This window comes from Diabrotica undecimpunctata, chromosome 3, assembly GCF_040954645.1.
Source record: "Diabrotica undecimpunctata isolate CICGRU chromosome 3, icDiaUnde3, whole genome shotgun sequence".
In the NCBI taxonomy this organism is placed as follows: domain Eukaryota; kingdom Metazoa; phylum Arthropoda; class Insecta; order Coleoptera; family Chrysomelidae; genus Diabrotica; species Diabrotica undecimpunctata.
In genome coordinates this window covers 159808911-159824648 of record NC_092805.1, presented here as the reverse complement: position 1 = coordinate 159824648, position 15738 = coordinate 159808911, and the positions used below count along the sequence as shown (strand labels likewise).

At 33.9% G+C, this 15738-nt stretch overlaps 1 protein-coding gene across 5 annotated transcripts in view; it reads right to left on the bottom strand.

The window, feature by feature from the left end:
* LOC140437678 (apoptosis-resistant E3 ubiquitin protein ligase 1) overlaps window positions 1-15738 on the bottom strand; it is a 159823-nt gene that overhangs the window by 14496 nt on the left and 129589 nt on the right. For 4 of the 5 annotated variants that reach the window (XM_072527325.1, XM_072527326.1, XM_072527327.1 and 1 more), the window contains 5 exons: window positions 12342-12481; window positions 11497-11637; window positions 8298-8603; window positions 6642-6858; window positions 2221-2432 (listed from right to left, as the gene is read on the bottom strand). In XM_072527325.1, the coding sequence (XP_072383426.1) occupies window positions 2221-2432; window positions 6642-6858; window positions 8298-8603; window positions 11497-11637; window positions 12342-12481 (1016 nt within the window). Of the gene's footprint in view, window positions 1-2220; window positions 2433-6641; window positions 6859-8297; window positions 8604-11496; window positions 11638-12341; window positions 12482-14766; window positions 14899-15738 lie in introns of those variants that run through there. The other variant, XM_072527329.1, reaches the window with a different exon arrangement.

The window sequence follows — 15738 nt, the reverse complement described above, 5'->3', positions numbered from 1 at the left end:
TGATATTCGCCGTCTCATTCGTCAAGAGGCTATTAAATATAATTTATTACCTTAATCCAGACAGATTCTCATGTTACAGATCCAAACTTGCCAGCATGTTTAAATTCAAATTGTATCTTGTTGATTTTTAAGTTAATATATTGTGTTATATTTATGTTATAGTTATTGTTAAGTTATTTACTGGTCGTGTTATTTTTTAGAGTTTAGTTTAATTGTGATTTAATGATTAAATTTCAAGAAATTCTTACACTAATAGTTTCAAAAATAAATATTTTTAAAAATCATATGATACACATCAGTACGACCCTGTTTGGCTTTCAGGTGCTTCTGTTGACAATTGGGAATATGTATAGTGAATGAAGTTTAGACTACGTTACTCGAATGCGCCGTTGCTCAGTCTTGGTAGATTATGAGCAAGATCATAGAGATGAAAAAAACAAGAAAGATAGACCAAGATAACAAAAAAGAACAGGGAAGAGAATAACTTTTCAAAAAAGGGCGCCGATGGTTTTAAATATATGAATAAAAAAAACAGATGGGATATTCATAAAACAAAAAGAGAAAAATGCAAATATCATAAAAAATAGAATGGTAAAATTCACTATATTAAAATATATTTAAAATACCAAATATCATTTGAAAAGGACAGTCGAGACATATCATTAAAAACAAAATGCCGTCTATTGAACTGCTACATATTCACAGTTCTGCTCTACGGAATGGAAGCATGGACACTGACTGTTGCATCTATGAATCGGCTCGAAGCTTTCGAAATGTGGTGTTATAGGCGCATCTTACGTATATCCTGGGTTGACAGAGTTACTAATGTGGAGGTCCTGCGTAGAATGGGGAAAGAATGTGAAATTCTCATGACCGTCAAAACTAAAAAGTTGGAATATCTAGGACATGTAATGAGAAATCAAGAAAGTTACGTTCTTCTCCAGCTGATTCTCCAAGGAAAAGTAAATGGTAAGAGAGGACCGGGAAGAAGACGCATTTCCTGGCTTCAAAATTTACGAAAGTGGTATAACACGACTACCACTGAACTGTTCCGCGCTGCAATAAATAAAGTAAAGATAGCCGTGATGATCGCCAACATCCGGAACGGATAGGCACTTTAAGAAGAAGATTTGAAAAGGATTAACTGTGTTAAAAATTAAAAAAAAAATGCAATCAAATGGAAAAATTTAGTTAAATATGTACAAAGAATACAAAATGTATTGTTTAGCTACTCCATTTCGATTTAAACATGTTTAAAATAGAGACTGCACAAAAATATTAATTAACATTTAATAATATGAATAATGAAATATGCACTCTTTATAATAAAAGATTTAAATATTACATTTTATCACGTAACTAAATTCAGTCTTCTATGATAAAAATAAAAATAAAAAAATATCTTCTTAAATAAACTGTCTAAACGTGAAAACAACATCACTTAACTTTACTTAGAATATTAGAATGTAGTTATAATACTCGTAATTTAAATATTCTGTTAATCAGATTAAGACTGGATTGTGGGATTTGACACCAGCTAATGCTTGAACAAAAGGCGGATTCCAAACTACGGAATTAGAAGCTTCAGTTGGTACTGAGATAAAAAAGGATGATTATCTCAGTATAGAATGAATTAGGATGAACGTACTAGGATAAAAAGGGGGCACCCGTCCCGGGGTGAACTAGGATGACTTAGGATGAACTTGGAAGATCGTCTCTAACTAGGGCAAACTTGCAAACGAAGGGCCTACATACTAGGATGAGAGGGGGCCTCCGTCCCAATTTAGACAAAAAGGGTCTTCCAATCTAGGATAAAAGTGGTCTTGGATACGAGGGGCCTCCATACTAGGAGCCTAATTAGATAAGAAAATTCAAAAATAAAATATACGAAAGAAACAATAGATAATAAAAATAATATTATCCTAGAAGGGGCCTGAACATACGTAGACTCGCCATTCACATCTTGATGCAAAACGGAAAATAAAAAATTGGAAAGGTATGGCTTTTTTGTACATACAAAAATTGCCTAGGTAAAATACCATTTCTGAATTTGACTGAAATATCAGAATTCTTGGGTGGTTTTAACGGTAGCCTAGATTATTTAGAATATTTGCAAACAAAAGGCAACGGGACAGAATCGGTAGCTATAGCGGCATTTAGGTAAAATCTTTATGTACGAAATCCGATCAAATTAATTTCTTAGACTACATACTATCTTACCTTAGTCGATGGACATAATCTAAAAGTGAACAGTCTCTTTGGTATGAACTTCAAAATAAGTTCTTTAATAATAAGTTGTTTGGGCGATACATAACACAAGATCTTCTTTGGTTTGGGTATCCTTTCCCCGTTAATTCCGACTAGTTTTGCGTCATAACAAATATTATGGTTTTTCGAAGCAACGTTTCTATGGACTAGAGTAGAATCTATACCTAGGAGAAAACAAACAAAGGCACGTTTAATAAAAGCAAAAGTATCATCATGAAGATTTCAAGATTTTTGAGTATGTACAAAATATTTAAGCAATAGACAGTTTTTTTTTCTTTACGTTCGATTTTTATGTGGCTTTGACTTTGAATAACAGTTTTGAAAGTGATTACCTTATATACTAAAAGGCTAAGCCCTTTTCTTGTGCGCAATACTCCTCCTAAACGGTGATAGATAGAAGAATATTTTTTTCGAATAATTAAACAGATTGTTGAGTAGATTCCCCCTAAGGTTTAAAATTAAAAAAATTCGAACCGGTTTAAAAATGGCGGCCATAAAATGAATTTTTCCTATAGTAAAGTATCATCATCATCATCATCAATCAGCCCTGAGTTGTCCATTGTAGAACATAGGCCTCCTCTAGACTTTTCCATCTGCTTCTGTTCTGCGCCTCTGCTATCCAATTGGTCACGATTCTTTTGAGGTCGTCGGTCCATCGCGTTGGGGGTCTTCCTCGGCTTCGCTTGTCAGCCCGTGGTCTCCACTCAAGCAATTTTTTTGTCCAACTGTCGTCTTTTATTCTTGCAACATGTCCTGCCCATCTCCATTTTTGCCTTGTAATATGTTCGATAATGTCTTCCACTCCGGTTCGTCTACGAACTTCCTCGTTTCCTATTCTATTTCTTAAGCTTATTCCAAGCATTGATCTCTCCATCTTTCGTTGTGTCCTTCTCAATTTTTCGGCTGATGTTTTTGTGAGGGTTAAGGTTTCTGCTCCGTATGTGAGGACTGGTAGAACGCACTGGTTAAAAGCTTTTCTTTTTAAATGGATCGGTATATTTGTTTTAAATACGTCTCTCATTTTTCCGAATGCAGCCTAGACTTATTCTTCTGAGTAGCTCGCATGTTTGGTTATCTCGCGTTAACCTTATTTCGTGACCCAAATACACATATTTTTCCACAAGTTCTATGGGCGACTTTTCGATTTCTATTAGCTCATTGGGGACGAGATTGGACATCATTTTTGTTTTTCCATAGTTTATTTTTAAACTGACTTTCTGGGTTACTTGCTGTAGTTGTTGTAGCATAACTCTGGCTTCTCCTAAGTTGTCTGTTATGAGAACAATATCATCGGCATATCTGAGATGATTGAATATCTTTCCATTGATGCTAATACCCTTTGATTCCCAATCTAGCCGTTTAAATACGTACTCCATAACTGTTATAAATAGTTTGGCGAAAGGTATCTCCCAGCCGCATCCCTCTGCCAATTTTTATCTTCTCAGTCATGCAATGGAGGTTAACGGTTGTTGTCGCATTTTCGTATATATTTCGAATAATATTTGCATACCTGTGATCTATTCTGCATTCTGATAGTGCTTTTAAGATAGCAACTGTTTCGACTGTGTCAAATGCTTTGTGGAAGTCGACAAAGAAAAATAATATATTATAGTAAAGTATAGGAATAATATAGTAAAGTATAGGAATTCAATATTATACACAATGCAACAACGCGTCAATTGTCGAATGCTGGAATGCACCAACAAGTGTTTCCACTTAAGGAATAAAGATAATGACCACTCAAAATTCGGGATCCGCCTGTCTCCGATTTTAATTTATGGGGTCTGTTTTACACTATCTGATGAGTTGGTATTTTTTTATTTTTATGTTTAGTTAGAAAGTATTCTGTTTCCAACAAGTGCAGCGTGTGTGAGGTGTTGTGATTGATATTTAGAGATTTAGACTACGTTTTGAGTTTAATACTTGAAGAATTAAATAATGAGGTAAGCATTACTTTGTTTTTAATTTATTAGTTAGAAATATATTATTAATTTTGTTGGGAATAAGCCACAATTTTACTTTAAATTAGGTTTATTTTAAATAAATAAATAAAAAATAAACTTATTATAAAGTAAAATGGTGGCGTATTCTCAAAAAAAAAGGAACAGTAGGCGGTAGTGTAGACTAGCGCGGAGCATCATACTGTTTTCTGTATTTTTTTAAATTTAAATAATATTTAAATATAAATTTAGTTAGTTAGTTAGAGTTCTCAAACCGACTTCTTTTTCTTAAACGTGGCATTTTACAATCTAAAATATGCAAAAAAAGTTACTTCCGGTTTTACTTCCGTTTTTTATTTAAGAGGGGCGGAGTCTAACAATCATATTGTTTCCGTTTCCTAATGTAAATCTTCCTGAAAATCCTAAAAAACTACTGTATCGATTTTCAATTTAAAAAAATTGGCGTCGATACAGTTTATTTTTAGGATTTTTGGAACATTTACACCAGGCGACGGAAACGATGGATCGTTAGACTCCGCCCCTCTTAAATATCAGCAAACCTTACATCAAAACTCGATGTCGAGTTGGTCCGCTAGTAATTGAATAATCTAATTTTAATATTAATATTGTTAATGTAAATTATTATTTAAGCTGTATAGTGTGTTACCTTCCAAGGTAAGTGCTTTTAATCTAAAAATAGTAATATTACATTTTATAGAACAAAATAAAATGAACTCGATTCAACAGCTAGTAGTAAATGCCGATAATGTTTGTATGTGGCCAGTATTATATATTTTATGGCCATTAGAATCCTTACAAATTATACCAACATTATAAAGTTTATTACTGTTACAATATAAGTAGGTATGGTCAAATCCGTCCTTGTTGTCGTCCTTGGTCTCCATTCTAGAATTCTCAAGGACGACAACAAGAAACACGGGAAGACCTCAAAAAAGATGGGTAGATGACATAAGAACAGTGGCAGGCAAACAGTGGATTAGATTGGCGCAAGATAGAGAAAGATGGAAGCAATTGGGAGAGACCTACATTCAGGAGTGGATGGAAAATGGTTGACAAAGAAGAAGAAGATGGTCAAATCCACCTTATGCGTGCTTAAAGAGATAAGCCCTAGATTAAGAAGTTGTTATGGAATACACCGTATTCTAAAAAAAGTACACAACCGTAAAACAAATATCAGTAATTCCCTATTCTAAAATGTTGCAGCTGCAACCACAGCATCCATCTGAATTAAATTTCGGAATGTGGATATAAAATGTTTATTTAGCAAGTTTTTATAATTTTTCGTTTTTATCTTTTGATATATTCTGTATCCCTACATGCTCCATGCAAACCTACCAATGCGCGAAACAATGCATCTTCCGACAGGTTGTTTAGCTGCACAAATTTTATTTTATGTCCTCCAACTATTCGTGACAGCTTGCTTTCAAACATGATTTAATTTATGGGAAAAATCATATGTCAAGGGGGGCTAAATATGGTAAATAGGGCGGATGCTTCAGGCCTGTAACACTTTTTTGGCCAAATAGGCTAGTAGTCTAAAGAGTGCGCATTGTGGTCCGGCTGCTCGTGAGCAAGGATATCCCTTTCCAAATTTTGTAATTCTTTTTCGGGATCTACATATTATGTGAACGCAAAGCACCCGGGGAAGTGTGGATAACTTTAGGAGAGACATGAACAAGTTGACTTACAGGTTTGTTTGATAGAATTATGGAAGCTTTGATAGATTATAATAGAAATATTCATGTGGCGGAAACGAGCATGCTTAGATGGAGTGGCAAAAAATGATAAAATTAATAATCGCCGATCTAATAGTTCTTGGAAGTAGTATGAGAAGCCCTGGATGAGACGCTTAGGTAGGACCGGTAAAGGGGATTAATATTTGGTATGACCCAAGACAGAAATTTATGGAGAAATGTAATTAGGGTAGCCGATCACGCAAAGGGATAAAGACAAAGAGAATGATAATGATGATTCAGTCAACAAGACAAAACAATTTTGGTACGTATTTATGGTATATATGAATGAAATATTAACAAAATTAAATTCCTTAAGGGCAAGAATCAAATAAACGAAATCTTTATTTATTTGATTCTTCTTTGTTGTTTCGAAATTTTTCTAATAATATTTAATGAAATTTTAATTATGTATATTGTCACTTTAATAGTCGAAGAACCAGATACCACCCAAACAGATCGAAATGCTTGGAATCTATTCAACAAAAAAGAAAGAATACCTATCCGAGTAATTATTTATTTTTAGAAGCTCAATTTAAACAAAATTAGCAGCTCATTACCCCTTGAATACCGATTATATTTTAATTTTGAGGTTAACTTTTAGATATTAATTTTAATAATAAGTTTACTCCGTAATTAGTTTTCATTTGCGTAATCATTAAATTTTATAAATACTCACTATTTAACACAATAATATCAAAGTCTCCATTATGCAATTCAGAGCCATGGTAGTAGATGGTGGCGTGATAACAACCCTCCCTTATAAATTTTAGTTGTACGCTAACTCGTTGACTTTCCCAATCGTAATCTAAGCTAGTCGTAAAATTCTCTTTATCTATTTCTAATTCGTTTTCCTGCGATTGAGTTCCTAACTGCATTATATCAATTGTATAACCCTAAAACATAAACAAAATCAATATTAAATGCAATGGCGGCGCGTGAGGGTAGGCTACGAGCCGCCGCCTTCCCTAGAAAAATGATGTACACATTTTTCTGTTGGAACGTCCGTTTCCTAACGCCGGATAAAGACATGCGGTTACTATGGAAAAGACAATCGCTCACTATGATATGTTCGAACACATCGCTTTACAGACACGAAACTAAGGCGTTTATAAGGGCGTTAAGAAAGCAGCCCCGAAATAAAACTTACCATTCGATTGGTTAAGTATTGACAAAGAGGGTGTGTGGATTAATGAAACTAAACTTCAGTTTTTTGAGTTTAGTGGGCAAGGTAAACATTAAAACATAATGAACGATATATGCCGGTATTGAATATAATTTAATCAATACATTACAGTAATGCATTGGTTAGTGATCAGTGTATAGTGTCTGGGGGCTCGGGAGACTTGAGACCTCGGAAAACTTGAAGAAGACATCGAAGAGGATGTCGAAAACTCGGCGCAATGATAATCGACGCGGTTTAACCCGAAAAACTGTTGAGTTTAATATTAATTTCAGTAATAGTATTAATCTTATATATATATATATATATATATATATATATATATATATATATATATATATATATATATATATATATATATATATATATATATATATATATGTATATGAAAATTACCGAGAAGAATTTAATGCTCGACTTTTCGGCACCCATTTTGGAGCCATTTTCAAGAGAGATACGGTTCCGTTTGAGTTCTGGGTCTCAATCTACCTACTCCCCTCACTCGTGGCGTACCAGTATTGTGTTCTGTATAAATACAAGAACCGTCAAACGGCACTGAGGTCTCAATCTGCCTACTCCTCAGTGTCGAGTGACGACCGGTCTTACCCTGTGTGGCTGCTTTTATACTAAGTTATTATAAGTATATATATATATATATATACTATATTATTTCTGCCACCTCGGTACTCTTCTACTTTTAACATAGCATAGCATAGTACTTTGGACACGTCCGATGGCATTTCTTCTTGTTCCTAAATTTCGTTTTAAAATAAGTTTTTCCTGATTTTAGCATCTTTACATCTATTCTGCTCTCACCAGGTTTCTTGTTATTTTTTAACTTTTGTACAACTTATTTTAGCGATTTAACGATACGACGTTAACGACACCTCTTTTATTATACCTTCATATATTGGAAGTAGAATTTCAACTCTTTTATAATTTTATCTGGTTAGCAGATCAATATGTAATCAATTACTCTTCCCCGATGATATTTTTTCGTCATGAGAATTGTTTTATCCATTGTTGTATTGTTTTACGACAAACATTTGGGATAACAATAAAATCAGCTAAAGCTTAACTGTACATAAATTATCAGATACAATTAATATACAACTCACAAACCTCTATTCATTTTTAAAAAAATATTCTTACCTCTGTAGGATTGTCACCTGACGCATACCGACATATATTGCTATACTCATCTCTGGGTTCGATGTACAGTAGATGGGCGACATTAGCAGTACAAACTACGGTGCTACAATGCCTCACAACCATGGTCCTTTGTGCAAACGCTGGCCCAGCGACGAAAATCGTTGTAAAGGGACTACCGGCGACGTGCTGGGTACCTACCATTACCGAAATACGGTACTGGCCAGCGTGACGGACGGTAAATTTCACTTTTGCCACGTTGGCGCTGTTAGGGTCTGTTGGAGATCCTAATTCTGTAATAACGGCTAGCTAAAAACAAAAAAAAAATAATAATAAGGAAGTAATAGTCAGAATGTTAAATGTTATATAACAAAAGTTTTAGATTTTTGTATTATTTACAACTTTTGCATTTGAATTTTTTTGACAGGATGTTAACTTTCGCCGGTAATTAAATAAGAACAATCTTTTCATCCCCTATTAACCATACCTACCCCAAATAACCTAGGAACTCTTAAGCTGTTTAATATAGTTTTGTTTAACGTATTATACCCCCACCTACTACTTTTCATCATAAAACTTTAAATTTTATTTTTTATTTTTTAATTAAAGTTTAGTTAATTTGACTGGTCTACAAAAAGATATACAATGTAGAGCATAGTAAGACTTACTGTTTCTGAGTAATGAGAGTGGAGTATTGATTTGATGAATCAACCAGCTTGTTTAGGTCGTAATATTTCGTTAAATACATTGTTTGTAAATTAAGGTGTAACACTATAGAATTTGGTTCTGAAATTATTTTATTGTGTTATGTTTATCACTTAATATTTTATATTTTGATCTAGAAATAGTTTTCAAAAAATAAAATTATAAAAAAAGAATTAATTATAACCTGTACAATCTGTAGAGCAAGGATGCTGTTTGTCACCGACACTCTTTAAAATATACGTCCAAGAAGCATTGAGGAATTCTAGAAATAAATGTAGATTTATGGGCATCGAAGTGGGACAAGAAACTCTGTATACATTGTTGTTTGCAGATGATCAGGTGGTGGTTGCAACCGATGAGGAAGATATAAATTATATGAATCGAAAATTATTTGAGGAATATGCCAAATTGGGGGGCTTACTGTAAACATAAGCAAAACAGAATATTTAAAAATTGGAGGAAATACCACAGATCTGAGGCTTGAAAACGCAGTCATAAAAGGCTGCACCGGTATAAATATCTAGGAAGCATCATATCAGCAGATATGATAACCCAAGGGAAAAAATGCATCCGAATACTGAATTCATTACTGTGGTCTAATAAAATAAAGATGCATACCAAACTTCGCGTATACAGAGCAATTGTAGAACCAATTACCACATATGGTGCCGAATGTTGGACGATGACAAAGAATGAACGAGATAAAGTAGACGTTGTGGAAATGGATTATCTTAGAAGGTCATGTCGAGTATCGAGAATGGAAAGAATCAGGAATGAGGAAATACGAAACCGTACAGGAATTAGAGATACTCTTTCAGATAGAATACAAGGAAGGCACTTACAATGGTATGGTCACGTGATGAGAATGGAGGAGGAGCGGTGGCCAAAGAAAGCCTTAATGTATGTTCCGCCAGAAAGAAGGAAAAGGGGAAGACCACCAAATTCCTGGAGAAGAGAAATTACAAAAACAATGCAATCTAGAGGCTTAGAAGAGGGAGATTGGAGAGATAGGAAAAGATGGAGGCTGAAATGCGGGAAGCGGCAATCGCCGTACGACCCCCGTTATATGATGATGATGATGATGACAACCTGTAGAACATTCATTTACGAATTTCAATTTTCGGATTGGACTTCGAAACGTTTCAACGGCAAACATGTAATTTTAATTCCAATAGTTGTGGTTTATTCACACAAAAAAAAAACGAATATTCAGTCATTTAAATGGCAAATAAAACAAAATAAACATTACTAATTTGAACACGATTTTTGGTCGAACAAGGTCGAAAAATAGTCCCATTAGATTTTTTTCCAGAATCACTTTCGCCCAGGCGAAAAGTTGTTCAATTTTTTTTAAAACGAAGTGTAACAATACATTTTTTTCGACCCGGATAAATTTTTTTTAGGTTTTTTTTTTGGATCATTATGAACAAAAAAAGTCTGTTGTAAGTTTTCTCTAAAGTTGATCGTTTTCGAGTTAAGTATAAGTGATTTAAAACTTTAAAAAAAAACGCTAAATGATGGTTTTCAAGGCTCAAAAACACTACTAAAAAATATTCTAAAAATAGAAAAAGTTCAAGCCTTCTACCAGCTTCCCATAAAAATTCTGGAGTTATTCTATTTCAAAACATTGTTTTTAATTATTAATGAAGCACATATGGCAGGGCGGGCGCTCATTTGTATAGCTGGTTCCTAAAAAAACTGATTTGAGCTGAAGCATTGAATATTTTGATAACGTGAAAGTCCAAACGTCAAATACATTTAATTTCTAAAATAGTAAATTTACTACAAGATCACTTTGTAACTGATATTTCCTCCCTGTAGACAATTTGCTTACAACATCAGCTCCAAACAAAACCTCAATCGGTATGATGTTAGACATCGCTGAGCAAAGATCTTTATCCCTAAATAACTTTCAATGACACGAAAAATTATTATAACCCTGCAAGTTTCTGGTATCACCTTTCCCAATAGTTGTGGAGATATTTTACAGCTGAACTTCAGATCCTCAAATGACCTTCCAGTGGCCAGAAAGCGTAAAGTTGCTACAAGGCATTGTTCAGTACTGACACATTCACACATGACGGTATCTTTTTTGGAAATGAGTAGACCAACTCTTTCCAGCAGCATCGAAAAAGTGAAGTTGTCCATTCTGAGGTAGTTTTTGTAATTCCTCATCAATGACATTGAGCAATTTCGTGTCACAATAGTTCACACGATCAACAAATAATTTCTTCATCAACATTTTTTCTTTTTTTTTTCTAATGATAACGATAACGAGTACAATGTTGCAATTTTCCTAATCCTAATTATACATTTTTTGGTTAAGCGACGTACACCGTCGTGAAAACAAACTAGAACTGAAGTTGGACCGCTAGTTGGATAGCAAGTCGGAGCGTAAGTGGAGACGAATATCCAACGAGTAGTCCTACTAAGTCGGACCGCAAGTCGGAACGTAAATGCCCTGCTTAAAATAAGTGAAAAATTTATGCAACATTACCTTTCGTGCACCTCCACGAATATCAACAGTAAAATTATCAGTATCACAGATTGGATAAGGCTGTCCGTTACGTTGGTAGAATTGCACAGTAAAACAAACTGTTTGGCCCACTGGATGATGACACGACCATTGAAAATTTACCTAAAACATAAACTATTAAAGTGATCATTTTTTCATACATTTATGTAAATCTTATATGTATACTGGAGGTGAAGATCTAAGAAGCTCGTTTAGAGGTTACAAATGGAAGAGCCTGATTATTTATTTAAAGAGATCTATTTTCAGGTCTTTTGAAGGATTTTCGTAATTAATCAGAAATAGGAATCATCTTGATCATATTGTCCATTAAGCCCAAATAGCCATGGGAGTAATGAACAAAACTTTGTCTTCTAAATAAATCCTAACCATGGGAGAAGTAATTAAACGGATTTAGAACGGAAATAGATGCTCGAGATATTTTGGCTAAATTTGTAATTTGCAAATGTAAACAATCACTCTCTAAAGTATTTTGTTTGAAATATGGATCTGTATTTACATTCTGCAAGAAGAATCTTTTCATCAAACTGGGAGTGAATATAATGAAGATATAATAGGCTTGTAAGACAGTTCATCAATAATATCACAAATTAAAGCCCAAATAATAAGATGACTGGGACATGTAATGAATGGGCACATAATAAATTGAATTCTTAAAATAAAAAACTGGGAAATTTAAGCCCTAGATAGAAAAGTCGGGGGAGGAAATGCCAACCAAGCCTTGGGCCTTTGTTTGGACAAGTTAGTTTGGTCAGTGTACCAGTCTAGTGGTACAAATAAATTTGTTAAATTGTGGAAGTTTACTGTACCTTACAATTCGACGGTAACAAATATTTTCCAGTAACATATTGAAGTAAGGAATGCTTTGCTTCTGGTGCTAAGGAAGGTTGAGTCATAGCGGCCAATGTGACCAAGCCGGCGACTGATACAGATACCACCAACATTCCTCCTGAAACAAATATTACGATAAAATAGTCAAGCAGGTCGTTTACCTGAACAAGCTTGAAATACACGTGTTCTTGTACTGATACGTAAGTTTAAAAATTTCTATTTAGATGATTTACAAACTACATAAAAGGTTATTCTTTGAATGTATGAAATTATGCAAACTATATGTCAACTTATGAATGTATTAGTTTAGTCCGTAACCTTTCTTCTACGGGGCCTGATGATGCGGTAAATATTGTGTATATTATAAATCCCGAAGTTGATCCTCCCTTTGTACTGTAACGATGAGTCCAAGCCATCACCGTTAAACCAGCGTGCGCGCGAACCAACCCATGAAGTAGGAATGTATCGACAGTAGAAAGGGCAAAACTAATTACCAAGCTCCGCTATATAAACCGCAACATTTCCTCATAGAGGGAGAATCGACAGGTGTTGACTGAAGGTTCTCTTCTTCCCTACCCCGGCTTGTGGACGTGTTGAGTTCACAAGTTGTTCCGTCCCATACCGTCGTTACCCGAAGAGCGTGTTGAGCTCTTCACTACCCGTACTCTGAAGCAGTCGTGTTGAGACTGTCGAGGAGTGTCCTATTAACCCGAATCACTTAAGGGACGTGTTGAGTTCCTTTCCTTTCTTTGTACCTATCGTCAGCTGTTATTAAATCGATACAACGTTCCCGTAAAATTTCAAATACACACTCGCTTGCCGATAAGACTAATTTCATATGACAAGGTCAAACTTAATTTGAATAAATAGGCCAGGTACTGAGAAGACTAAACCAAATTGTAAATATGTATAAGATTTTTGTCAATTTAATTTAAGGAAGACAATAAAGTTTTATTTTTATTTTGAACTCTGTCTCTGACTTTTTAAAAGCTACCCGGATAGTGACTCCCACGAGAGGACATCACAGTACTATCAATAAAAAAATTATTTTGGATTGCATTTGTCTCAAAATTTGTCAACATAGACCGTATGGACTCACAACTTTTTCATCTTTTTATCTCTAAGCAAATAATGTCCCTAAGCAAATTTTATTAAATGTTAAGAATGTTTGTTAATAAAATGAAGGGCTATAATAAATTAAATGTGCCTATATCTTTAAAAAACCCACACATTTTTCTCTTAGTTTTTGAGTTATAAACAATTTTATGCAAACCTGTGACAGGGGACTATTGTAGCCATCCAGGAGAATTTTATGGACAAAAACAATTATTTTTTTAAGTTTAATTTGACATTATTTTTAAGACTCTAATTTACTTCTGGTAATTAATTATTATAACCGATATTTTAGGTTGATATAATACTTTGAAAAATGGGTACTTTTGGTCTTATTGAAGTAAATAATATTAATTATACGATGCCTTATAAAAAAAATCAGTGTTAACATTGTACTTCAGGAAAAAGCTTTACATTAACTTATTTCTCAAAAACCGGTACAGATATAGGAAAATAATAAAATAAACTTCTTCCATTTAGACATAAATCTTGATCTGGTACCTTTTGCAATATTTGGTCAAAACTGCATCCGGAATCTGTTGTGGAGATAAGTGAGCAACCGCTATTTTGTTTAGTGGTACCTACATACTATTGCGTCTGTCAGCCGTTAGTGAGAACAGTCTTCTGGTAAGCGTTTTTTACTAGGGCCGATTGTTCGAACGCTAATCAAAACTTGATTGTAATCAAATATTTATTACAATCAAATACGTCACAGCAGCTGTCAAAATTATTAAAAATTGCTTATTATTATTATTATTGATTTGTAAATGAAAACATGAAATTAACACCAAAAAGAGTTTACTTATGGTTTATTTTAAATTAAAACGCAAAATAATAAAATTGAATAAAATAAATCAGTCAACATAACCTCAAAATGTGACGTATTTGATTTGAATTAAATATTTGATTACAATCAAGTTTTGATTAGCGTTCGAACTGGTCTAAAGGTTAATAAATAAAGAGAATGATGATGATCAGAATTATTCACACAAAGAATAAGCAAATATCACAGAAAGCCAGTATCACTTAAATACACCATAAAAATCATCTTATTGTAAAAAACTTACATATGCGAAGTTTTTATGTCCAAGACTTAAATACTTAGTACTGAAATGCTTAATATTTAAAGCCAACTCATTAGCAGAATGCTTAGTTTTGGGAGTAAATCCATGTATATAATGTTACTGACAGCTGGGATTTATGCTTAAAATGTAACAATTATCTGATGACAGCATGGGTATCTCCTGGTTTGTGGCATTTAGTATCTGCCGGTAATTTATTTGTACTTACCATGTGTTAAACAAAATACAATGCCGTAGCTCGTAAAATCACCGACGCAAACAACAATTTACCAACCATTGTTCGTTCGAGAGTCACATTAAAATCGTTTTTGTCTACAAAGAAGTCAGTCTACAACCTTTTAAAATAATTCTTTATAGTTTACTCACGATTCTTGCTAATAAATTTAAAGGTAAACGCAAGTGTTCAATCACGTACATACACACTGAAATATTTTATCAATTCTGTGACGCATTAACTTAATAATTTTATTGCAATTTTTAATAGAAACTATAATAGCACTATAACGATAAGTCATTGAAAAACATTACGTTAGGTTATTATACATTCAGTTATCAGAGGACGAAATTAAAATAACTTCACTGTGAGACATTATACCACTATAATCAATAATGACACTTCTAAATAATAAATATAGACGGATTTTATTATCATCATCATTAAACAGCCTGTAGCGTCCACTGCTGAACTTGGGCCACCTTCAGTGCTTCGGATCTTATACCGTATGAATCCAGTTTGTTATAACCCTGTCACTATGTTTGAGAAGCCGCAGATGTATAAACCTTGTGCCGGCTGACCTTACAGTCGATCTAAGAGGAATATCATCCTATGGGTTAGACCTAACGATACTAACGGTATCCATGTCTAAGCCTGGTATTTGTTTGATTGACTGACAAACCATCACCAGCTCAAAAAAATTACACTGGATGATAAAATGGATATTTCAGAAAGCCATAAATGGAGAACAGCTCCCAAAGGAATGGATGAAGGCATATATGACATCTATATTTAAGAAAGGAGATAGAAAACTACAGAGGAATAAGCGTAAGTAAGATTATATGGGAAGATCCTGCGAGAAAAGATAGAGCAAGCGATAAAAGTTAAAATCGGGGAGGATCAGGCAGGCTTCACGGCAGGAAGATCATGCATAGACCACATATACACACTGGAACAACTGTTGGA